At 39.5% G+C, this 27,275-nt stretch overlaps 1 protein-coding gene across 1 annotated transcript in view; it reads left to right on the top strand.

Annotated features, from left to right (window-relative positions):
• The first annotated feature begins 13,512 nt into the window (after positions 1-13,512).
• DDX10 (DEAD-box helicase 10) overlaps positions 13,513-27,275 on the top strand; it is a 292,509-nt gene continuing 278,746 nt past the window's right edge. The window contains exons 1-5 of the mRNA XM_082660858.1: positions 13,513-13,766; positions 21,616-21,676; positions 23,905-24,035; positions 25,096-25,254; positions 26,310-26,430. Of these exons, the coding sequence (XP_082516984.1) occupies positions 13,581-13,766; positions 21,616-21,676; positions 23,905-24,035; positions 25,096-25,254; positions 26,310-26,430 (658 nt within the window). The 5' untranslated portion in view covers positions 13,513-13,580. The remainder of the gene's footprint in view (positions 13,767-21,615; positions 21,677-23,904; positions 24,036-25,095; positions 25,255-26,309; positions 26,431-27,275) is intronic.

The following is a 27,275-nucleotide window of genomic DNA, read 5'->3' as shown; positions in this document are numbered from 1 at the left end:
CCCTGGTGGTGCAGTGGTTGGGAGTCTGCCTGCCGATGCAGGGGACACGGGTTCAGGCCTTGGTCCGGGAGGATCCCACGTGCCGTGGAGCGGCTGGGCCCGTGAGCCATGGCTGCTGAGCCTGCGCGTCTGGAGCCTGTGCTCCGCAACGGGAGAGGCCCATGTACGCAAAAAAAAAAAAAAAAAAAAAAAAAAAAAAAAAAAACTACAATGAGGTATCACCTCAGCCCAGTCAGAATGGGCATCATCAGAAAATCTACAGACAACAAATGCTGGAGAGGGTGTGGAGAAAAGGGAACCCTCTTGCACTGTTGGTGGGAATGTAAATTGATACAACCACTATGGAGAACAGTTTGGATGTTCCTTAAAAAAACTAAAAGTAGAATTACCATATGACCCAGCAATCCCACTACTGGGCATATACCCAGAGGAAACCATAATTCAAAAAGAGTCATGTACTCCAAAGTTCATTGCAGCACTATTTACAAGAGCCAGGTCATGGAAGCAACCTAAATGCTCATCGACAGACGAATGGATAAAGGAGATGTGGTACACATATACAATGGAATATTACTTCGCCATAAAAAGGAACGAAATTGGGTCATTTGTAGAAATGTGGATAGATGTAGAGACTGTCATACAGAGTGAAGTAAGTCAGAAAGAGAAAAACAAATATCATGTATTAACGCATATATGTGGAACCTAGAAAAATTGTCCAGATGAACCGGTTTGCAGGGCAGAAATTGAGACACAGATCTAGAGAACAAACATATGGACACCAAGGGGGAAAGGGGCCAGGGGGGTGGTGGTGGTGTAAGAATTGGGAGATTGGGATTGACATATATACACTAATATGTATAAAATGGATAACTAATAAAACCTGCTGTGTGAAAAAATTAATAAAATAAAATTCAAGGAAAAAAAAGAAACTTTTCTTTGCATGTTTACCACTACACATAATGGTCATGAGCTCTTGAAAGCGTCTGTGTACAAAGATGGAATCTGTATAACACAGTGCTCTTTTATGACGACATGCCCTTTATAGCACTTGCTGTGTGATGACTCAGTTCAATTATTCCACCACTTGTCTTTATTTGTACCACTTGTAAAACTTTCCCTAATTTATACATGAAGGCTCCACTTGGATTGAACACATCATTCATGTATTATATATGCTTCTTGTGTTTTTTTTTCTCTCATTGGCCTATAACAATCAAAGTAGTTCATAACTCCCTTGCATCACATTGCTTTCTACAAACAAATGAAAGTCTCGATGGATTGACTTTTCTATGAAATGTCTTTTAATTTTGAACTATCTCTCCAAAAAAAGAAGTTTGACTTTGGTAAAAGAGTTAAACATGAGTGCTACTTTGAACACATAGCTCACCATATAGTGGCCCTGGTGAGCAGAGGTAATTTTCACACATAGAAATTAATGCTATTATTTAGGGACATGGATTTTAAACCTATGCAGGGACACTGAAAGGGATGTATCTCTGTGAAAGAAGGATTAGAAAAACTCTCCCCACTGTCTCAGGGAGATTCAAAGGGAATTTGTCAATGCTTAGGTCTTTAGGTATGAAAAACAAAACAAAACAACAAATCAAAAATCCCAAGTTTTCTCCATGTATAGGTTTGGAACTTCCAGCATGGTCCAGGAAAAACTGCCCTGCCCCCACTCCTGAAATGAAAAAGTTAATGTAAAAACTTGTCCCCATTGGTGGTACCACTCAGCAGCCTGGAAAAAACAAAAATCAAATAAACAAATAAGCTACTTTGGAGAGTACTTCCAAATCCAAGTCTTCACTGAAAAAAATTCCCACTGAAGATAAACTCACATTTTTAAAATTACAAAACAAAGGAGGAAACAATTCACCATGTGTGAAAGTTATCAGATTCAATAAACAGCAGATTGATACATTCTCAAAACGTCCCTCCCCCAAACTTCAGCTTACAGCACTACAAAATACAAATGTTTAAAATAGTTTAAGAGATAAGAAAAAATAGAAAGCATAGGAAAATGACATACTATAAAAGGCAAGCTTTAAAAAACAGAACTTTTAAAAATAAAAATTGAAAAATATAGTTGTAACTTGAAACCTTTATTCCCTAAATAGAGAATTCATGACCTAAGTTATAGATCTCAGGAAACGTATACAGTATGTGAATCTCAAAGGGTTTATTTAAGAAATGGAAAACATGAAAGAGAGTTTAAGAGACATGGAAGAAAAAGGGAGATGTCCAATGTCTATCTAATAGGAATTTCCAAGGAGAGACTGGACAGTGAAAGGGAGGCAGTGTTTCAAAAGATAATGACTGAGAATTTTCTTGAATTAATGAAAGACATGAATGCTCAGGACAAAGAATTACAGAACACTTAAATAAAAGAAAATATTAAAACAACCAGGGATTTAAAAAAAAATTACACTAAAAGTGAACATTAGTTAAAATGACAGTAGACTCCAACAGAACTGAACAAGTTCAGAGTTAATCGAATAGAAGTTTCAAATCTGTCAACTTAGAATTCTATCCCCAGCTAAATTATCATTCAGTTGGAAGGCTAAAATAAGGTAAAATAAATATATTTTAAGACAAAAGTGAGAAAACTTACCACTCACAGATCCTTGCTAAAAGAGCTCCTAAAGGATTTACTCCAGGAAGAAGCAATTTGAATGGAGAAGAAAGGAACAAGGAGGAGTGAGGTTTGGGAGATAAATGAGGACACAATAGTTTCCGACCTCTTGCCCCATTTCTTCCATCTCCTTCTCTTTTCAGAGGGCTTCTGCTTCCCTTCCTAATTTTGAAGTAGGATTACTTTGCCTTTTATCATATCCTCCCCATTTATGGAATTTTCTTCTAGTTTGTACCTTCTTCCCTGGGGCTTCCATCTGGCTTAGCATGCATGATAGATAGTAGGGTACTGGGGAACATGATTAATTAGGAAAAGAAAAATATAACCTGCTTAATATTTTAAAAATCTTAGCCTTATAGTGCTTATATTAATTTTTTTAGACTATCATTGAAATGAAAATACGAAATTTTAAAGACCTGTGTTCAAGGTTCCCAAGGGTTCAAGACCACCAGCTTGAAAGATCTGCTTGATAACATTTGCCTTCTTAACTCATGGGTGTTCTAACTTTTTCCTAGTAGCAGGCTCATTTTCATTGTGTTTATAGGCTTGTCCCAAGCAAACAAGCCAATGTATGTTCATTGTCTCATCAGAAAGTTTTTCATTTGAGGTGGGTCTTGGGTATTATAGATAATTTTCATGGTGTAATTGAGATTATTGTGAAAGACACACCTCAAGAATCGACACACTGCATCTAGCATGCTTTCTGGGTGCAGGGTTTACATTGTCATATAAATCCATGGAGAGCTCAGTTTCCATGTCCTTCCTGTTCAGTAACATTATAAGTACAAATGTTCAAACAGCAGTGAAGTTGTTCTATGGCTAAATAGCAACTTTTACCCTTTAAGAATTGAGCAGCTCTCATTTGACTGGTTCCTTTAGATTCATTTGAAATGTTTGAGAAGAAGAACCTCACCTTCTGAATCTCCGCTTCCATTAAGCAGGAAAGGATAAAGATCGAAACTTAAATGACATTTAAGATTCTGCAGTTTCAAAATCTATGCTCTGTCCCTTGCCTTCTCCTTTTAAGTTGCTTTTGTTTTGACACAGTGGGTGGGGAACCGGCAATTCAACTTAATCCACAATGAGCGAGTGGTGAAACACTTATGTCAGTATAAAGAACTGGAAATGCTGTCGTCTAGGTAAGACTTAAGGTAAGCTACCCAGTTGACAATACTTTAGTGTTTCTATAGAAACCTCTTTCTAAAAAGGCCACTTTTCACAATGTAGCATAGATTTCCTGGCCTGATCTGATAAAACATATTCAATGAGATAAATGTCATGCATGGTTCTTATCTTACAAAAAAGAAGACAGGCACAGAGAAATTAGGGGCAGCAATAGCATTGGTAAAGTGAATTCTCATCTATCTCATGGGTAACCTGAAAGATCCTGGCCCATGGTTTCTCCTCCAGTGGTCCTGCTGAGGTCATAGGTGAGGGTGTGTAGAGAGAGGACCAGTTCAGAAGGGGTCTCCCATGACATGCTGAGAAACTTGACCTTAACTCTGAGAGGATTACAGGAAGATGTAAAGGAATATTTTTTCTTTTCAACTAAATAACTTTTTCTTCATAAAACATATTGTCTTCATAAAAATGATACAGCTCATTATATTTAAAATATTCAGCAATATAGTTTTATTAGAGAGTGGATTGAATACACTCCTTTACCTTTACTATCTCCTAAAATACTATTTAACATAGCCAAAAATCCACAAGGACAAAAAAAGTCCAGAAACAAAAACTGGGCAAAAAATTTTGGAGGCTGGAAAGCAAACAGACCAGTGTTAACTGGCTTAGCAGAAGCAAGAAAGGTAAAAACCTATGAAGTGAAGGAAGCCATAGTTATTTTAAATTCCTTTTCTAATACTTCCAATATCTGCTTCATATCTAAGTTTGGTTCTGATGCTTGCTTTGCCTCTTTGGACTTTTTTCTTGTATATTGGTGTATCTTTTCAATTTTTTGTCAGAAGCCTGGTACATTGTATTAGGTAATAGGAATTGAGGTGTGTGAGAGTTTATGGTAATCTGTCTAGGAGTTGAACTTTGTTTAATGTTTGCTGTAGCTATAGGTGCCAGAGGCTTCAGATTCCTCTAGTGTTCTTGGTTTTGTATTTTCTATTGACCTTGGGCTTCCCTAAGTTCTTCTCCTTAGAGAGAGCCTGTGTATTGCAGTTTTTTTCAGTTATAACCCACTACTATTACATTGGAGCCTTGCTGGAGTGGTGGTAAGGTGTAGGGGAGGGGGAGGGTCTATAATTTTCCAATTCAGTGTCAATCTTTTATTGGGTCTATGTCTCTTGCCTGTGATTTTCACAAGTATTTATTCTTAGATAGTCCTTCCCTCACTTTAGGTAAGACAGGAAGACTGGAAGGGCTGGAGTGAGAGGAATGTCCTTCCCTCATGAATCTGGGACAAAGTTCTGGTAAAGTTGTTTCTCCTGGAGGGTAGTCCTTTATCATGGAGAAGGCTTTGGGAATATTTCATAATAATTACTCTTCCCCTCACCGTGGCCACAAGGGCATTTTTCTCAGATCTTTACTTTTTTTTTTTGCGGTACGCGGGCTTCTCACTGTTGTGGCCTCTCCCGTTGCGGAGCACAGGCTCCGGACGCACAGGCTCAGCGACCATACTTCATGGGCTCAGCCGCTCCGCGGCATGTGGGATCCTCCCGGACCGAGGCACGAACCTGTGTCCCCTGCATCGACAGGCGGACTCTCAACCACTGTGCCGCCAGGAAAGCCTGGCAGTTACTTTTAATTGAAAGTAATGTGATGGAAGAAAGAATTCATAAGTATTCCAGAGAATTTGAGGAGTACTAATTGTAGGCCATGTTCTAAAAGCTGATTGTTACAAGGCAGATAAACTGAAAGGAAAACCAACTGCTTGGTGGCTATAAAAACTCAGATTGAATTTGGTCTAATCCCAAGGGAAAGAGAGTACGTGATCCTGAGCTGCCATCTGCTGGCCATGGCCAACTAAAAAGAACTAACTGTAAGTTCAATTCCTTACTAAGTGAGAAAAGTGGCAGAGGTTTAGTTTATCTCAGACAAATGATCAGGGCATGAGTTTTCAAATATTTTTACTAGTAGACCTCTTTATCAGAATCTTTATGGTGAGAGCTACAGTAATTTTTACTGATAACTTCCATGAGTGGAGATGGTTTTGTTAGGCTTGTTAGTATTATCTATGGTTCAAATGTGATTCAAGGGCATATGGAGAATTTATTCATTTCTATTTCCTTTTCATATGTTAATCTTTCATAGTTTTATTATTGTGTAATTTTAGTGGCATTAAACTGAACTGATTCAAATTATATAATTAATTATAATCAGCTTCAAGTATTATGATTAATTATAATCTATTAGACCAGAGGTTCCCAAAAAACAATGTGCAGACCAGTTGATCTGGCTGATCACATCAGATTGCCTAGTTTCCATTTCATACTTGCAGAATCAGAATATTTTTGGGTAAAACTGAGGAAGCACTATTTTCTAAAAAAACTCCCTTTGTGATTCTCAGCAAGCTAATTTCAGAGATTATCATACTAGGTTATAAACTCCTTGAGGCAAGGACAATTTCTTATTCATTTTGTATTCTTGAGGCTTAACAATGTCCATCCAGTACACTGTAGGCACCCACAAAAATTAGATAAATGAATGAACAAATGTGTGCAGAGACAAAGTAATTGATTCATGACTCCTGGCAGAGGTTAGAAACACGACAGCTGTGGCCAGAACCTCTTGGCCTTCTAGTTTATGTGTTCTAGCCAATTAGGCAAATATATTTTTGCTGTTGAAAATTTCAGAGATGTTACATACACTCTGGTTCTCTGGGATTAAAGTGGCTGCATGTTGGGCCTGCCAGGTTTTAGAGGATGTGAGTTAAAGAAGATGGAACCAACCTAAGCTGCAACCTCTAAAATTCCATAGAGGTATTGTGTCCTAAGAATGACTTCAGACTGATGATATTTATAAGGCATAAAGAGACAAAGAGGGATTTCTTTATTTGAATAAGCATATACTTTGTTGTAGGGTTATTAATTTCCTTTTCAATAAATAATTTGACATACAATTGAATTGATTTACCATAAATTATTTGCCTTTTTACATGACAAGAGGACTTAGATGAATCATCTTTTAGCTTCTTAGGCCAAGTTATTCAGCAGCTATGGGACTCTCTTGAACTTAAATATATTTAATTTCAGTAGCAATGTAAGAGGCAGTTACATTATAGGGAGCAGAAAAACTTTAAGAACTAATATTGAAGAGATCCTTTCTGTGCCTGGGAAAAAATTGACCGGTAGCAGTTAACTCTAAAACATAACATAGTAAAACTATCAGGGATTTTCAATTGAAGTATAATTCATGTACAATGTTATATAAATTATAGGTATACAATATAATGAGTCACAATTTTTAACGGTTATATTCCATTTACAGTTATTATATAATGTTGGCTATATTCCCTATGTTGTATTTATAGTTTATTTTATACCTAATATTGATAGTTCGTACCTCTTAATTGCCTGTCTCTCCCTTATTGCCCCTCCCTCCTTCCTTCTCCCCACTGGTAACCACTAGTTTGTTCTCTGTATCTGTGAGTCTGCTTCTTTTTTGTTACATTCACTGGTTTGTGGTGCTTTTTAGATACCACATATAAGTTATATCATACAGTATTTGTCTTTCTCTGTCTGACTTATTTCACTTAGCATAATGTCCTCCAAGTCCATCCATCTTGCTGCAAATGGCAAAATTTCATTCTTTTTATGGCTGAGTAGTATTCCATTGTGTGTGTGTGTACATATATGCCACATCTTCTTTATCCATTCATCTGTTGATGTACACTTAGGTTGCTGCCATATCTTGGCAATTGTAAATAATGCTGCTATGAACATTGGGGTGCATGTATCTTTTTGAATTAGTGTTTTTTTTTTTTTTCAGATGTATACCCAGAAGTGGAATTGCTGGGTCATATGGTAGTTCTATTTTTAGTTTTTTGAGAAACCTCCATAATGTTTTCCAGCTGCACCAATTCACATTCTCACCAACGCTGTACAAGGGCTCCCTTTTCCCCACATCCTTGCCAACCTTTGTTATTTGTTAAAACTATCAGATTTGTTTAAGAAAATGGGGTGATCCTCTTATTCTGCAGTCAAAATAAGTAAGATCCCAAAAGTACATGTTATATAACAATAATTTAGTAATTCCTAGGTAAGCATTAGGTGATTATACAAGGGTACATGCTTCCTTGTTCTTTTTTTTGTGTGTGTGGTACGCGGGCCTCTCACTGTTGTGGCTTCTCCCGTTGCGGAGCACAGGCTCCGGACGCACAGGCTTAGTGGCCATGGCTCATGGGCCCAGCCGCTCGGCGGCATGTGGGATCTTCCCGGACCAGGGCATGAACCCGTGTCTCCTGCATGGGCAGGCAGACTCTCAACCACTGCGCCACCAGGGAAGCCCCGCTTCCTTGTTCTTATAAAATGTCATTAGGCAAAAATAATCAGTGTTGAAATTTAGCAGCTTTTTTGGGTATATATTGTTTTAAATTTTTACAAATTTTGAGATAAAATACAAAGCTCATATAATTTCTTACTAGATATCAGAAACATAATTTTAAATATTAAAAGAACCAGAAAACAAAAAGAGGAAGCTATTATAGAGGAAAGTGAAATAATATTATTTGGTTAATTGAGAAAATATAGGGGGGATACAGTACTGGAAAAAATAGTATTTTCATAGACTGTGGAACTGAGAGAAGGGTGGGAATTTACTTACCTCCATGTCAATCAAGACACATGAATTGAAATAAAAACTGGAAGAGAAAAAATTAAATATACATTTGTACCCATGTATTTTCTTCCAATTCAGGTACATGGCCATATAATTTGAATATTAAAGAATAGGTCATTCTTCTTGGAAATTATCTGTGACAAGCAAGAAATCTAAAATTAAAAAATAAAAAACAGCACACGTGGAAGTTTTGGAAACTTTGTAAAAAATACAAACTCTTTCAAAGAGTGAAAACTTACTAGATTCTGTTTATTTTACCTTGAAGGAATGTTTTTATCAAAAGTTATCAAAGAATGAAAAAAAATGCAAATGGATGCAAAGACTCATTTATCACATGTTCCTAGAAATGATAAAGAGAATGAAAAAGCACATCAGCAAAATGTTAAATATTCAAAATTGAAATTGGATTTGAAAAGTATATATGCAACTGTTGGTGCTGTGGAATAGAGACTATACTTAGAGGGTAAAATATAAAACCAGATAATTAACACAATAGCAGACTCATTACATGAGATTATTTGAATAAGGCAAGATATGCTAAATATTGCTCAATTGTTTTAGTTATAACCTTCATAGAACCCATGTAAAAGAGATAACAATTACTGTTAGATTTGTGGATTTCTAAAATCCACTCTTTCTGTATATGAACATAGATTTTGCTCAGCAAATGACACAACTGGAGAATTATCAGATCTACATATCTAGTGGGCTACTTGTAAACACAGAACAGAAACCAAAATCATGTCAAGGGAAGAGATCTTTGTGATTTGTGATGATTCTCTCCATGATGAGAGCATGTTGGCCAAAGTAAAGCTTCCCTGAAGGCTGAATTCAAAGTAAATGCCAAAAAAGCTTCTGACAGCAGTGTAGAAATTGTGACCGTGAAAAAAAATACTGTTACCTGACTAAAGTTTGAAATGCTACATTTTTCTTTTTTGCGGTACGCGGGCCTCTTACTGCTGTGGCCTCTCCCGTTGTGGAGCACAGGCTCCGGACGCACAGGCTCAGCGGCCATGGATCAGCCACTCTGCAGCATGTGGGACCTTCCTGGACAGGGGCACGAACCCGTGAACCCGTGAACCCGTGTCCCCTGCATCGGTATGCGTTCTCTCAACCACTGCGCCACCAGGGAAGCCCTGAAATGCTATAGTTTTGAGGTGAAGATGTTACGGCAAATTGAAAATGATCTATCCTTAAGAAAAAAAACATAACTTCTGGTTCATAGGTTGATATTGGAAAAAAATTTGGTTCAAATAATAATTTCAGCAGTAATAATGATATTATTATTAATATACTACTACTACTATTATTCATAGCTTGGAAGTCACAGATATGATAGTGTCACAATTTTGTAAATGAAAAGCCAAATGGATTTTGACAGGAAGTTTCTCAAAAAGTAATTCTAGAGAATTCCATATCCCTGTTGTACGTTCTTCAAACTTAATGGTGAAAAACACAGCAAAAATCTTTTTTTATACATTTGAAATTTTCATATCATCTAAGAACTATACATCTACCTTTTAGTTCATTGAAACATGGAAAGGTATTAAAATATTAATTTTGAAATCATTATAAAAATAAATGATGTGAAAGTCCAATTGAGGTCATCCTGTCACTAAAACTCAATTAGAGGCAATAAACAATGCTCTTTTATAAATTATTGATATTTTTAAAGCTAAATTTTCTGGATAAAGGTTAGAATGCTAGCCAAAGATATACTTTTGAAAATACCTATGTTTAAATGTATTTTCTCAGCACTATTTTTGTATGCCTCTTTTGGTGTGGACATTTTATATTTTAAAACAGTTTTATTGAAAATATAACATACCTATAGAAAACGATATAAAACAAGTATAGAACTTATGAAGTATTACGAGGCCAACATTCTTATGACTAGCACCTAGGTCAATAAATAGAACTGTGCCCTCTATTCCCATCATTCTTTGAACTCTTTTTAAAAATTTGTTGGCACCTCAAGACATTCTAGGCTCATCCTGTACTTTTCCTGCCCCATCCCCAGAATTAGTTATTTCTCCAAAGAGCTGTGGTTCATTTGATTGGAAAAAAGGGTATTTACAGACCAAGATCTGGGCGGCAGTTGGGCTCATCACTACTGGGTATCATTGCTTCTATGCTTTTGCAGATAAGATAATCTTTAAAAAACAGTTTTAAAGTACAGAAAGCACATAATGGTCTTTTCAAATTTTAGAGACATATGTAATTTGAAGAATTTTGATGATGAACAACCATAACTATGTAAAAATTAAAGACTAATGATGAATAATATTAAGTGGGTTATAATATATGAGGAACTGATATTACATCCTTCTCCCCCTAAATTTTAATAAAGCCCCTGCCCCCACTGAAGTTTTGCCTGTATTTGTAGTAGTAGTTACCAGGCATATCTCCATATACTTTTTAGCCCTTTGGGGCCTTTTTTTTTTTTAAAGTATTTATTTATTTATTGGCTGCGCCGGGTCTTCGTTGTGGCAGGCGGGAACTTTGTTGCTGCGTGCGAGATCTTCTTTGCGGCATGTGGGATCTTTAGTTGCAGTATGCGGGATCTAGTCCCCTGACCAGGGATTGAACTTGGGCCCCCTGCATTGGGAGCGCAGGGTCTTAACCACTGGACCACCAGGGAATTCCCAGGAGCTTTTTGAATATTGGCTGGTAGTGGAGGATGTAGTCTGAAAATTAAAATGTGTTAACAACTATTTAATGTCCTCAATGTCGCTGAACATCTGTCTCAGGGTCATTTCTACAGAAAACAGGTTATTGGAGTAAATAAGCATTGAAACCATCATAAAAATGTTATTTTATCCAATCAGGATGTGAATTATTGTTATTACAAATCATTAAATCCATTAGTGACTTTGGAATGTGATATTGAGTTTTTTATTGTGATTAAGCTTTGAATTTTCTTATTTTATGTCAAAAATTTGACATATATAATGAACAAAATAATTTCCATTGAGTTCTATTTAATTTTCTGAATAGTTTCTGTTCTTACACGTGGATACCATGTCTTAACTTTTCTAAAAATATTAATTTTTGAAGATTTATTTTGCTCTTTGCATTCATTTGTTAGTTTTAGCTTCCAACTTTTTAGTTAAAGGATTTCCTCAAATGTTTGGTGGTCTTTGCTTATTATTTCATATATGAGTAAGGCTGATCAGAAACAAGTGTTTGGAAGGCCTTATTAATTGGTAGGTTTCACTGAAGAGCCGGGGGAGGTCAGTGACTTGCCATTTATTTGGTCGCTGCCTAAATGCCATCATATCCAGGTCTTTCTCTTATGCCAGTTGGCTTCCTGAGAGACAAACGGTCCAGTTTTTTGCCTGAGGCATGTATATGCTTGGCTGCTTCAGATTTAGGAGAAAAGTGAGAATTAGAGTTGAGAACCTCATTGTTCTGTATATACCCTTAAAAATTAAAATAATTTTAAAAATTGTGGTAAAGTACACATAAAATTTGCCATTTAAACCAGTTTAAAGTGTATAGTTCAGTGGCATTAAGTATATTCACATCCTTGTGCAACCAACCTCCAGAACTCTTTTCATCTTACAAAACTGAAACTCTCTACCCTCTAAACAGCAATTCCCCATTTCCCCTCCCCCCAGCCCCTGGCAACCACCGTTTTACTTTCCATCTCTATAAATCTGACTACTTTAGGTACCTTATATAAGTGGAATCAGATGGTATTTGTCTTTTTGTGACTGTCTTATCTCATTTAGCCTCATGTCTTCAAGGTTCGTCTACGTTGTAGCATTGTCAGAATTTCCTTCCTTCTTAAGGATGAATAATATTCCATTGTATGCATATACCGCATTTTGTTTATCTACCATTTGTGGATGGACACTTGGCTTGCTTCCACCTTTTGGCTATTGTGAATAATGCTGCTATGAACATGGGAATGCAGGTCTCTTCCAGACCGTGCTTTCAATTCTTTAGTGTGTATATCCAGAAGTAGAATTGCTAGATCTTGTGGTAGTTCTATTTTTAACTTTTAGTGGATGTATATATTCTTTTATATAACCTCTCCATATTGAGCTTTACTCTCTACCACATCTAGTGATTCTTGAGTGTGGAGATTTTCCAGTTCACCTGCTCCCCCACTCCCTCACCCTCCATCCTCTGTTTAGGGAATGGGCTTGTGGTTTGGGCATTCATCTGGCTTTGTGGGGTTGGAAGGGAAATTTGAGGGTCCAAATACTCTACATGGGAACTTTGAACTTAATTTCCCTGTTTTCCTTGCCACAACTCTGCCCTCACCCCTCTCTAGTGTATATTTGTGCTCTAGGTAAATGTACCAGAAAAACCAATTCACTGAAAGCCAATTCACTTAAATGGCCAACTTGCAAATAACTTTTCTTTTAATTCTTTATTTTTACTTATTTTGTCTTCATGATAGCCTTTTAAGGCAATTCAATTTGACCCTGCTCCAGTTCCCTACTGCTGCAGCTACAGTCTGACGGGCTAGAAAAAGGGGAAAACACAGAAGGACATAAGAAGAATACAGAATATTCATTTTTATTCCTACGGAGTTACCCTGCAGTGGACAGAAATCAGAAGTTGTTAACTAGCTGTTTGATTTTGGGGCAAACCATTCGGCTCCCTGGGCTGAAACATGCAAAACGAGGATCACAATTATAATTCACAGATGGGTGTGTGTATATGTGTGTGTGGCGGGGGGTGGGGCGGTGTGTGTCTGTGTGTGTGTGTGGCAGGGGGTGGAGGGGCGCGCAGTGGTGTTAGCGCCCGGTTCGCGGAGGAAAACCCAGAGCAAAGTTACGGCCTTTAAGTATTAAGTTGTACGACCTCACCATAGTAACAGCAACTAGCACGCATGCGTGTATTTAAAGCGCCGGCGTGCTTTAGGAACCACTCAGCCCCGCCCTCTTCCTCAGATTGCCCGGTTTCCGTTTTCCCCGAGCCTGCTCCGCTCCGCTCTGTGGATTCCGAGTCGCCAATCACCGCCCACTTTTTTCTAGCTGTGAACACCGCGCATGCCCACGTTTCGAAAGCCCGGGGGCGGGCTTGTGGTTTCGCGTATGCGTAGTCGTCCTCTTTCCCCACGCTGGTTCCTCGTCGTCTTAGTGCCGTACGTCCTCCTGGCCTGATCTCGTGTTTGGGCACCGTGTGCGCTGTCGCCACCGCCGCGATGGGTAAAACTTCCGCCTCTCAGGGTCCAGGAGCTCGGCCCGACCCGGTGCGGAGCTTCAATCGTTGGAAGAAGAAACACAGCCACAAGCAGAGCCAAAAAAAACAGTTGAGGAAGCAGCTGAAGAAGCCCGAGTGGCAGGTCGAGCGCGAGGTTATCAGCCGCCTCATGCAGAACTTTGAGAAGGTGAGGCCGGCGCCGGGGAGGGGGCGCGGGCCGGCTGCGGGGCTACATGTCCCTGCCGCGCTGGGCTGCACAGACGAGGGGGCCGACCTGTCACTGGTACCCTGCCTGGGGAGCAAGCCGTTAGTTCCGGAGAAGGGAGTGGGGTGAGAGGTGCCACCCGGGGCCCTGTTGAGGCCACAGGTGGGCTGCTGGGTGCCACAACCCAGGCCTCCTGACCGTCCAGGCCGCTCTTCTGCTCACCACACTTGTCTTGATAAAATGATGGAAATGCAGTGGTACTTAAGCATAGGGAGATTAATTGCTATAATAGGTATTAGAAATATTCATAATACTAACAACAGTAATGGTAAATAATGACACATTTTAAGCCACTCACCATGTGCTTCCCATTAATTATTTGACTTGATCTGAGGCATTGGGTCTTATTTCCATTTTACAGATGAGAACATTGAGGCTCCAAGAGGGTAAGAAACTTGTCTGGAACCTAGACTCATGTCTTTATGATTCCAAAGCCTTTGCTTTTTAATCGTTATGCTAGTCTTGCATCTCTCATCACCATCCTTCCTATGCTTATTTTTTCTACTTGTTTCATGTCCCCATCCAATAATTGCTATAGAAAAGCTGGACTCATGGTCTGTTTCTGGTACCTGCCATCCCACAATGTAGCTGATGTTCCCAGATGAATGTAGTAGTTATCCTGTAGTTATCATTTTCTTTTTTCTTTTTTTTTTATTTTTTGCGTTATGCGGGCCTCTCACTGTTGAGGCCTCTCCCATTGCGGAGCACAGGCTCCGGACGCGCAGGCTCAGCAGCCATGGCTCACGGGCCTAGCCGCTCCGCGGCATGTTGGATCTTCCCGGACCGGGGCACGAACCCGTGTCCCCTGCATCGGCAGGCGGACTCTCAACCACTGCGCCACCAGGGAAGCCTCTGTAGTTATCATTTTGACTTCTAGATCTCTTCCCAGCTCACGCTTCTTGGGGCTGCCGCTACCCCTTCTTTTCCTTCCTCCTAAATTCCACGTCTGTTGGCCTTCACCCACCTCACGTAGCCTTTCAGTGATTGCCCCCTTCTAGTGCAGTGTAATCGGGGATTTAACATATGGAATATATCTGGAATTAAAGTCATCATGTGTCATGCTGGTATAGCTTTTCTTTAAACAACTATTAGATCAAAAGTAAGGTTAGATGGAGCTTAGAGTTTGTTTTGGGCTTTTAAGTTAAGATGATGATTTGATTCTGGCTTTTGGTTGCCCGATGAGTGACTTTGGGCAAGTTACTTTGCTTCTCTTGTCTTTAAAAGGCATAATAATATCTACCTTATAAGTTAATGGGCAGTTAGTAAGAATGCATATAAAGTATTCTGCACAATGCCTGATGCATAAATATTCCATATATAACCTGTTACATTATTACTGCTGCTGTATACACAGCACCTCAAGAAGCCACTGTAAGGTAAATTACTGTCAGATTGCATTTTGGGCCCTTCTTCATCTGACTGGAATTACTTCAGGAGGAGAGCCTCATCCCTTGCTTCTTCTCACTCTGTTCTCTTCTCTTGTGTAATCCCAAGGTTTATTCTTGTGACTCTTCCTTCTTGCATTCTACCCAGAGCTCTTCTGAGTTCATATCCTTTTTTTTTTTTTCTGACTGTGCTGGATGTCTTTATTTGTGTCATAGGATACCTTAAATGCTGCAGATCTAAAACTGAGTTCATTATCTTTTTCTTCTAAATTCACAATCCTGTGTATTATTTCCGTATTGCCACCATGGCAAATTACCACAAATTTGTTGTCTAAAAACAACAGGAATTTATTCTCTTACAGTTCTGGAAGCCAGAAGTCTGAAATCAGTTTCACTGGACTGAAATCAAGGTGTCAGTGGGGACACACTCCCTCTAGAGGCTCTAGGGGAAATTCTGTTTCTTGCTGCTTCTAGCTTCTGGTGGATGCATTCATTGGCCTGTGGCTGCATTACTCCAGTCTCTGCCTCCATGGACACACTGCCTTCTCCTGTTCTATGTCAAATCTACCTGTATCCTTTTTTTGTAAGGGTACTTTTGATCACATTTAGGGTTTACTCAAATAATTGAGGATAATCTCCCCATCTCAAGATCGTTAGTTACTGTGCAAAGTCTCTTTCGTCATGTAAGATAATATCCACAGTTCCGGAGATTAGGATATGGGCATATTTAGGGACCATTATTTAGGCTACCCCATCCTAGCCCCACCACTTAAGCAGACTGATGAGCTAGAAACCTAGGAGTAATCCTAGAGGCCTCCGTCTTACCACTCTTACATTCAGTTAGTCACAGTGGTGATTAACTCTGCTTCTTAAATTTCTCAAATGCTTCTCCATCGCCAGTGCCATGCCTTAGTTCAGGCTCCATCATCTCTTGCCTGGGTTACTACAGTAGCTATTGCTTGTAACATGGGTCAGCAGACTTTTCCTGTAAAGGACAGGACAGTAAATGGTTTTAGCTTTGCAGGTTGTAAGGGTGGAACTACTCAACTCTGCCATTGTAACACAAAAGCTTGCCATGGAAATACTTAAATGGGCATAGCAAAACTTCAGTTACTAAAACAGGTGGTGGAATTTGTCCCTTAGGCCTTACTGCCTTCTAATCTGTCTTCCATATTTGCTAGAATGTTTATTTCCAAGATGAGATCCAATTGTTTTACTCCTGATTAAAACCCTTCCTTGGCTCACAGTTATTTTCAGGAAAGTGGTCAAACACTTCAATGTGTCAGCGTGTTCTAGTCCAGTGAAAGAGTAAGTTATTTGTGGTCAGGCAGACCTGGTTTAAATCTCACTCAGTTCAGGTGTTGACTCGCCGAATTTCTTTATGTCCCTGTGTCTCAGTTTCTTTATTCAACAGAGATTATTAACCACCCAGAGTGTTGTAAGGCTAAGATGAGGTGATGTATATAAACCAAGTGGTATGTGGTAGGCACACATGAAAGAACAACCTGCACTTTTGTGAATTGGCCATGCTCCTTGATGCTTCTTGTCCTGGTACTTGATGTTTCCACTGCTTGCAGTGAGCAGTCCCATTTCCCCAACCCTAGGGACACCTACTCATCCTCCAAGATTTACCTCCAGCTTCTCTTCCTGACCTCCCCAGGTAGGGTTAGGGCTGCTGTGTGTCCGTAGCATTTTGTATATGCCTTTATTATAGCAGTCATCAGCAGGCTGTGATGACTGGCTTTAACTTCTTTGTCAACTCTACCACTAGGTCATTGATGATATACCTGCTTTGCTCTCCCCAAAGATGGGTCCCACAGTGCTTGTCCTTGAGAAGACCTTTAGTGTTTAGATGTTTGGTGCACACTGACCTTTTCCAGGTGGCTTTATTCTGCTCGGTAACGTGGGTCCGTTCTTTTTGATCTCTTGTTTTAATAATAATTATTAACATTTATCAAGTTTTTATACATGTTGATTTGCCATATTCTCAAAACAAACAACCCTATGAGATAGTCCCCATTATATAAGTGAGGAAACTTTAAGACACAGCAAGGCTAAATAATTTGCACTACATTAAACAGGAAGTGAAAATGCTATTGATAGTAAGGGGAAAAGTTCTAATCCAGCGGGTATAGGTCTGATGCCAGGGCTCCAGACCACCATGCTTTACTGTGTTGCACAAATGTTTAAATCCCAATCTTTTCACTAAGTTGAAGAAACATTTTTTTTCCTGCTAAGTATTGTTCTGTTTTTTTTTTTTAAGTTTTAGAAATATTTTCTTAAGAAATAAATGCAGCATGGAATCAGTTGCCATGGCTAGCAATACTAGAATACAACCAGAGAAGATTGTATGTAAAAAGGGGCAGACCCTACCATATGGCTCTCAGATGGTAGAATTTGTGCATAGAAGTTTTATTACAGTGGACAGTACACAGGTGGTGCTCAGTAGCCTCACTGGTGAAATACTGAACAATTTGATTCAGAGACATTTTGGAACATTTTGACAGGTTGTTGTTGAGGCTTAGGTAAAAGTAGGTGGAAAAAAAATACCTGTCTGTATCTCAAGGGAGGTGGGATGGGGTTGATACATTTTGACAGATGTAATGCTAGTAAGTATGTGCAGTGCTCTGGAGTTAAAGGATGGTGTAATCGGGGAAAAAGGTTGAGTTATTATGTGCAGAGCCCTTTCTGGCCAGATGACTTAGAGAAAGGTTTTTCCTCTGGGCACGCTACCCTTCTTCCTGGTGGTTGCAGCCTCAGGCCTGGCTGGTGGAGCTGAAAGTGGGCTGGATTTCAGCACCCACACCTCAGCCTTACCAGATGCCTTTGGGTAGGACATGAACTGTACAGCAGTTTGTGGTAGCCATGAGTGGAGCCAGTTCTTGAATGATGTGTTCTCCAGGTGGAAAGGATTGGCAAGGACATTGTAGGTGGAGGGAGCAACAGGAGGAGATACAAAAAGATGTGAAAATACATGGTGTTCTTTGAGGGGGACATACTCCTTGGAGTGTGATATGTGTTCCAAAATTGGCTTCAGATGAGGTTGAAGAAGAGGATTGAAAGTAGACTGAATGGCTTTGGAGGCTGTAGTAGGTAGAATAATGACCTCCTAAAGACGTCAGCATCCTAATCCTCAGACCTGTGAATAAGTTACATGGCAAGGGGTAATTCAGGTTGCTAATCAGCTGACTTTAAAATATGTTGGTTGATCTGGATTATCCAAGTGGACTCAGTGTAATCATCCAGTGGCCCTTAAGTGTGGAGGAGGGAGGCAGAAGAGTCAGTGTCAGAGCACTGTGAAGTGAGAGACTTGACTGTCCATGCTGGCTGGCTTTGAAGATGGGAGGGGGCCATAAGCCAAGGAATGTGAGCAGCCTCTAGAAGCTGGAAAAAGCAAGGAAATGGATTCTCTCCTAAAGTTACCCAAAAGAATGCAGCCCTGCCAACTCCTTGATTTTAGTTGAGTAAGACTGGTTTTGGACTTCTGACTTCCAGAATTGTAAGTAATAAATTTATATTGGTTTAAGCCACTGTTCTTGGTAATTTGTTACAGCAACAGTAGGAGACTTATATAGAGGCTGTCTTTAAAAGCTTTATCTAGAAGCAATGGTGAGTTTCAGGGGACAATTAGAGAATATATCCAAACTGTAAAGGGTCTGGAGGCTAGACTGTTGGTATAGTCTAGATCTTGGGTCCTCTGAGAGGCAGATGCCAAGATGGGGTTAAGTGAATTGGAATTTATTGGGGGAAAGTGTCTGTAAAGGTAAAGGAGAGGGAACAGGAATAGGGAGGGAAAGGAAAGAGGACAGGAGGAGGGGGTAGGAGGCGCGTAGGCTGCAGCACTGTTTTCAGAAAGCTGACAGGATGTCCTCAAACCAAAGTTGCGCATAGAGGAATCCCCTGTCCTGTGGGAATGGGTACTGCTGCTGTGCTTGGTCATTGACTGGGTGCAGGCCAGGCAGGCATGGCTTTTTCAGTGGTGGCTCTAGAGCGGTGACAGCTGGCATTTATCAGTCAGCTCTCTTCCCGAAGTGGGAACTCTGGGTGGCTTATTTCTAAGGCCACTGTGTAGGGTGTGTGTTCTAGAGGGGCTGATGGAGAGCTGGGGATTGAAGCTTATGGAGAAATGTTGAACTATTTGTTTAGTAATGGTTTTCACTTGCTGAATGACTCAAGCTCTCCTCACCTAGGATTCATTTAGATTTTTTATTGTAATCAGCTATGCTATATAGGAACTCTGCTTTCTAATCTGATTTTGTTTTTTCCTTAATCAGAATTTGGTCTGGTGTAATTTGAAGTAGATTGCTTTTCTTCTCTTGATTGCAATAGGTGGAGCATTCTAGGAAGTTTTAAATACTTTTTCCTCCCTGCTTCGGGATGTTAAAAGCATCATTCACATTTGTGAAAAAAAGACAGTTGGAAGAAGTATAAGAGTGGTTAAGTAATATCCACCCTGTTCTCCTTTCCTCTGCCCCCTCTAACTTTTCCACCAATGCTGGGACGTTCTTAATAAGTCCCGTCACTGAAAGATCTGTTCTTTGATTTCAGAAGAATGATGATACAGATTTTTAGAGGTTTTGATTGATAGAGATGTTATGATTTTTCTAAGAGTGATTTTTTTTCTAAGAAAAGAAAAGGATGAAGGGAAGGGGAAAGAGAGTTTTATTTTTTTTGTAGGAACCATAGCCATCTTCTGCTGTGGCTTCCTAGTGTTCCTTGGACTATAATTGACAGTCTTCTAGAACATGGTTGGCAGAATTTTTCTGTGAATATTAAGATAGTGAATATTAAGTTTTGTGGGCCAGATGGTCTCTGGCACAACTACATAGACAGTATGTAAATGAATGGTTGTAGTTGTGCTCCAGTAAAACTGTATTTACAAAAACAGGGAAGAAAAGATTGGGCTTGTGGGCCATAGTCTGCTGACCCTTGTTCTAGACATCAGTGGAGTAAAAAATGTCCTTTTTGTTTCTTTGGTGACCTCTTTCTAAGCGTATGGTGTGCAGTTTTATGTTGTAATGGTTGGTAGAGTACTGGAATAGTTTGTTTCTTCCAGACTTTCCCTTTAGGAGGTTGATAGACTTTAGAAAGATATGCAGTCCTTTGTCTGAGTAGCCCACTTTGCCTGTGGGCTGTATCTATGATGGGGATTAAAGAGTGTGTTGCCCCTCTAGCTCCTGTAAGCATTCTACTTGCTGTGAAAACAGATTTTTAGCTGATTAATACCACAAGTGCAGGGTGGACCGCACCTGATTTTATTGTCTGGTTTGGGAGATTACTTACCTCCTAATTTAGGTTCCTTGATAGGACAGGATATTATTTGAATAAAATTTTCTCCTTCTACTGTTCGTACACTGATTCTGCCTCCTCTCCAGTGTTATCTGGAATGAGTTGTAGGGATTAAGGCAATGTTTTAATAATTATGTTTTCATCATTTGAGGCCAGAGAATAACCCTGTCTGGACTACATTAAGAATCTATAGACTAAAATGAAATACAAGCTGTCATCCCTTTACTGCCTGGAGTGTAATTTTAATAAATGAACCTTACAAATGCAGCTTTCCCCTTTTGTGAATCATGAATAATTTGACAGCACATTCCCAGATCTGAGTAGTTCCTACTTTCAGCATCTATGATAAAATAATTCTCCTGAGCATCCGAAATGAAATTCAGAAAATTGGGTTTATGCTAATGAAGAACATCAGTGATGAACATTTAGGTAATGTAAAGTTAAAGGGCAAAATGTTACTTTTTGTGACTTCAGATCATGACAGAGACACTTTCCCTGGTTATTGTTAAATAATACCCCTCCTCCAGTATACCCCCAAATGAGTAGTTGTCAGGTTGCGTTTGAAAGGTTTGTGCTAGCAAGATATATTTCTGCACCTAACTTCAAGTTAGTCTCCAAAGTATGTAAAGAGAAGTTTTCTCATCGTGGTCTGTGGTTTATAGTCATTTTGCCCTTGACTTCCTAGACTGATATTCTTTGAAGGATGGGATGAAGGGAAATTTTCTTCCTAAAATTGATGTGATGATGACTTATTGTATTGTTAACATTTTAGAGGTGTTCGAAGATATTGAAGATAGGTGTGTGTGTGTGTGTGTGTGTGTGTGTGTGTGTGTGTGTGTGTTGAGTGAATGAAGTTTTTTTTTTAACCAGTTGAAATGGTTACAGAGTTATATTTTTGATGATAGCTTCTTCAAGGCATATTTCTTTTCAGAAGGAATGATAGTTTTTACTTAGAAGTGATGATTGAATTCAATACCGCAGTACCAAGGATGCGCTAGGCAGCACAATGTAGACAAAAATTAGTTTTGTTGTAAAATAAATGAATTATGCAGTATGTTATTTTGCCTTATCTCACATAGTCCCCTTTTACTTTTCAGATAAATGTAAATGAAATTACAAGATTTTCAGATTTCCCCTTGTCCAAAAAAACACTGAAAGGTAGGTTCATGGTGATCTTGGGACATATTGTTGGATTTCTTGATGGTTTTTTTAAATGGAAAAATGTTTAGAGAAAGTTTAACCTGAAAAAAGTCTTATTTTGTTGGACTTAATGAAATTTAAAAGGTTTTGCACAGCAAAGGAAACTATAAACAAGACGAAAAGACAACCCTCAGAATGGGAGAAAATATCTGAAAATGAATCAACGGACAAAGGATTAATCTCCAAAATATATAAACAGCTCAGGCAGCTCAATATTAAAAAAACAAACAACCCAGTCAAAATATGGGCAGAAAACCTAAATAGACATTTCTCCAAAGAAGACATACAGATGGCCAAGGGGCACATGAAAAGCTGCTCAACATCACTAATTATTAGAGAAATGCAAATCAAAACTACAGTGAGGTATCACTTCACACCGGTTAGAACGGGCATCATCAGAAAATCTACAAACAACAAATGTGAGAGGGTGTGGAGAAAAGGGAACCCTCTTTCACTGTTGGTGGAATGTAAATTGATACAGCCACTATAGAGAACAGTATGGAGGTTCTCTAAGAAACTAAAAATGGAATTACCATATGACTTAGCAGTACCACTACTGGGCACATACCCAGAGAAAACCATAATTCAAAAAGACACATGCAGGGGCTTCCCTGGTGGCGCAGTGGTTGAGAGTCTGCCTGCCGATGCAGGGGACACGGGTTCATGCCCCGGTCCAGGAAGATCCCACATGCTGTGGAGCGGCTAGGCCCGTGAGCCATGGCCGCTGAGCCTGCGTGTCCGGAGCCTGTGCTCCGCAACGGGAGAGGCCACAACAGTGAGAGGCCCACTTACCGCAAAAAAAAAAAAAAAAAAAAAGACACATGCACCCCAGTGTTCACTGCAGCACTATTTACAATAGCCAGGTCATGGAAACAACCTGAATGCCCATTGACAGACGAACGGATAAAGATGTGGTTCATATATACAATGGTATATTACTCAGCCATAAAAAGGAAAGAAAGTGGGTCATTGGTAGAGACATGGATGGACCTAGAGACTGTCATACGGAGTGAAGTAAGTCAGAAAGAGAAAAACAAATATCATATATTAACACATATATGTGGAACCTAGAAAAATGGTACAGACGAACCAGTTTGCAAGGCAGAAATAGAGACACAGATGTAGAGAACAAACGTATGGACACCAAGCGGGGGAAAGCGGGGGGTGGTGGTGGTGGTAGTGGTGGGATGAATTGGGAGATTGGGATTGACATATATACACTAATATGTATCACATAGATAACTAATAAGAACATGCGGGCTTCTCTGGTGGCGCAGTGGTTGAGGGTCTGCCTGCGGATGCAGGGGACACAGGTTCGTGCCCCGGTCCAGGAGGATCCCACGTGCCGTGGAGTGGCTGGGCCCGTGAACCATGGCCGCTGAGCCTGCGTGTCCGGAGCCTGTGCTCCACAATGGGAGAGGCCACAACAGTGAGAGGCCCGTGTACTGCAAAACAAAAACTAAAACAAAAAAAATCATGCTATATAAAAAAATAAAATAAAATTTAAAAAAATCTTATTTTGATATCATGAAAACCTATAACAAGAAACATTATTAATTTATTTAAGTTTTACCAATTTGTCATTCTCATTCTTTCTGGACTGGTTAAAAAACAGTAGTAAAAAACCAAGGTGCCAGGGCCTCTGAATAATTAAAATGTTTAAAATAAGCAAGAGAATAAACAAAAATGTGTCACCTTTTGTATTGATTTGCTAGTGCCACCAGAACAAAATAACACAGACTAGGTGGCTTAAACAACAGAAATTTATTTTCTCATTGTTCTGGAGGTCAGAAGTCTAAGATCAAGGTGCTGGCAGGGGTGGTTTCCTCTGAGGGCCATGATGGAAGGATATGTTCCAGGCCTCTCTCCTTGGCTTACAGATGGTTGCCCTCTGCTGCCTCTCAAAGTAGTTGTCCCTCTGTGTACTCACCCTAGTGGTTTTTGTGTCCAAATTTTCCCTTCTTATAAAGACATCAGTCAGATTGGATTTGGGCCCACCCTAATGGACTCATTTTAACTTAATCACCTCTTTAATCACCTGTGTCTGAATACAGTCACATTCTAAGTACTGGGGATTAGGGGTTCAACATATGAATTCTGCGATTGAGGGGGTGCCCAATTCAGCCCATAGTACTGTTCTACAGGGATGCTCTAAAGTGTCATTTTCTTCCTGTCCATACTGGCAGGTTTGCAAGAAGCGCAGTACCGTTTGGTAACTGAGATACAGAAGCAGACCATTGGGTTGGCATTGCGAGGTAAAGATGTCCTTGGAGCTGCCAAAACTGGATCTGGCAAGACTTTGGCTTTCCTTGTTCCAGTAAGTAGTTTTTTCATGTTGGGTCAGATCCTTTGTTATATGATTTTAAAACATTCTGTGCCTAGATAGAAATAACTACGTGAAGAGTTGTTTCATGTTGGGTTTCCCTGGCTAGAATGCAAGCTTTATCAGACTGGTGCCACATCTGTCTTGTTCTCTACTGTATCCCCCATGTCCTAGCACAGCACCTTGCACAGGATGGGCACTCAATAACTTACTGAATGAATGAATTATCGTGTGCCGACAAGCCTGAATTCCTGAAGGATGTGGGGGTGGCAGGTTCCAGGGTGGCAGGTCAGAATGGTTCTTCTCTGCAATGAGCCCGGTGGCATGGCAGGGAAGGCTTTCTGTACTCACCCTTGCAAACCTGCCAATCGCATTTATACTTGCCACCTGTTTAGGATAAAGCTAAAATTGCTCACTTTAAGGAAATTGGGTCATTCATTGAGAATTTTCCAGGACATTGATATCTATCTTTTATAGCAGTAGAACAATAGAGCCTCTTAGGAATTCACTTATATCTGTTATGCAGTTGGTCTCGTAATTTTTAATTCCTGCTAAATAATCAGCTCAGAAAAATCACATTTGATTTTTTGTTCCAAGTGTTAAAAAAACATTTTTCTCTTAAATTCTATTTTTTATAACAACATCTTTCTACAACTAGAAAATTCAGTCACTGTATAACTACGGCAGTTACACAGAGTTTATTTTAATGTGGTTTCTGTTCAGAAAATTGTGACAAATATTTTTCTGAAATCTGTTTTAATGGACTGTGGGCTATACAGACCTTTCATTGATTGTCATCTCCTCATGGCATGTCTCTGGTAGCATCTGCACTGCCATGGGGCTTCTTTTCCTCTATGATTGGGGGAGGATGCTTCTGGTGCATAGAAGAAAAAGAAAAAACAAAGCAAACAGTTTCTTCTTTCTGATTAAGACTCATGACAGGTATACTTTCTGCTTGGAAGGTGCCTTTGATTTGGGGGGGCAAGGTTAACTCAGGAGTCAAAAAGTTGCCTCTCTAAAGGACTTATTGAACGTGAATTTGTTCTTTTTTGAGGTGCTGGAAGGCTTGTATCGTCTGCAGTGGACCTCAGCAGATGGGCTGGGGGCTCTGATTATATCACCTACAAGAGAACTGGCCTATCAGACCTTTGAGGTTCTCCGAAAAGTAGGGAAGAATCATGACTTTTCAGCTGGCCTCATCATTGGCGGAAAGGTTTGTCTTTTTGTCCTTGTCTTTCTTTCTTTCCTTCTGTAACTTATTTATGTTGAAGCACTGTGGCAGTTGACCGGGAAGAGGTAGAGATATCATCTAAACAGAGGCTGGCCCCTTAGACAGGAGGTGGCAGCATCCTGGTGTGGTCACTATCATCCAGAATATGTTTGTCAGTTTTGCAGGTCCAGAAAGTCTGCTTTGTCAGGGTATCTGGATTGATCAGATTCTCTGAGACTAATTAATTCTAATTAGCCTGTAAATCTATTTGTTAATATTCATTGGAAAAGGTACATTTCAGTATGTAGACTAGTTCCTTTCAATAAAGTATCTAGGAGGTTGAATAATTCAGAACATTGCTGGGTCAGCAGCAGAAGAAAGGAAGGTAGAACGTAGTTTTGAGGAGTGTTTATTTTAGGTTATAGTAAAGCCTGCTGCTCCACTTCTCTTTCTTCTGGTTTACCTGGACTACTTGTCTTGGCTAGAGTCTCTTCTAGATTGTGAGGAATTCTTGAATTTATATGCAAATATGCACAAAAAAGGAAGAGTATCACAAGCCCTCACATACTCATGTACCTATCACCCAGCTCTAACAACTAACATTCTGTGGCTCTTGTTTCGAGGAGAGATATTCTAGAATGTGGAGAAGTCAGCTCTTGTTTTCAGTCCATGAAGTGCAGTGAGTGGTGTCAGAGAGCCTGTTCAGTGCCCCTGGGTTCTGACTTAAAAGAATGGGTATAATTCTAGTTTTTAAGTGGGTTCTGGCAGACACAGGAGGAAATAAAGACTTGGAGCAGTCATATATTTTTCTTGGCTTCAAAATCCCAGATATGATTAAGAATCTAGAGGAGCTCTGAACTCCTTAGGTGTTCACTAAGGACTTTTTTTTTAGCCCAGAAATTTGGATGTGCTATAAAAATAGAAGGGAGAAATTACATTTACTTCTAGAGTATTTACATTGCTATGATGAAATGCCACATGCAGATGGCTTGTATAGTTCTGCTACACAGGCTGCTCAGTGATGGGTCTGTGTAATCAAAAGAAACAACTGTTTTCAGGATCTGAAACACGAAGCTGAGAGGATCAATAACATAAATATACTTGTTTGCACACCGGGTCGGCTTCTTCAACACATGGATGAAACGATATGTTTTCATGCTACCAATCTCCAGATGTTAGGTGAGTCTAATATATCTCTAATGAAAAAAATCTCAGGCTTAGGAGTGAGCGCTCATAAATTTTAATGATAGAAATATTTTATTGAATAAATATTGTGACTAAAAATCTGAGAAATAACTTGAAGCAATTTTTTGGCATATGGTTCTAAATCCAGAGAGTACAACTCAGACTTTTTTTTTTAATATCTTTATTGGAGTATAATTGCTTTATAATGTTGTGTTAGTTTCTGCTGTATAACAAAGTGAATCAGCTACATGTATACATATATCCCCATATCCTCTGTCTCTTGAGCCTCCCTCCCACCCTCCCTATCCCACCCCTCTAGGTCGTCACAAAGCATCAAGCTGATCTCCCTGTGCTATGCAGCAGTTTCCCACTAGGCATCCATTTTACATTTGGTAGTGTATATATTTTTAATGCTACTCTCTCACTTTGTCCCAGTTTCCCCTTCCCCTGCCCTGTGTTCTCAAGTTCGTTCTCTACATTTCCACCTTTATTCTTGCCCTGCCACTAGGTTCATCAGTACTGTTTTTTAAGATTCCGTATGTGTGTGTTAGCATAGGGTATTTGTTTTTCTTTTTCTGACTTACTTCACTCTGTATGACAGACTCTAAGTCCATCTACCTCATTACAAATAACTCAATTTCATTCCTTTTTATGGATGAGTAATATTCCATTGTATATATGTGCCACATCTTTATCCATTCATTTGTTGATGGGCATTTAGGTTGCTTCCATGTCCTGGCTATTGTCAGTAGTGCTGCAGTGAACATTGTGGTACATGTAACTTTTTTTTTTTTTAACATCTTTATTGGAGTATAATTGCTTTACAATGGTGTGTTAGT

This window comes from Grampus griseus (assembly GCF_964374135.1).
Source record: "Grampus griseus genome assembly, chromosome: 8".
Lineage (NCBI taxonomy): Eukaryota > Metazoa > Chordata > Mammalia > Artiodactyla > Delphinidae > Grampus > Grampus griseus.
This window is presented reverse-complemented; position numbering and strand designations above follow the sequence as displayed.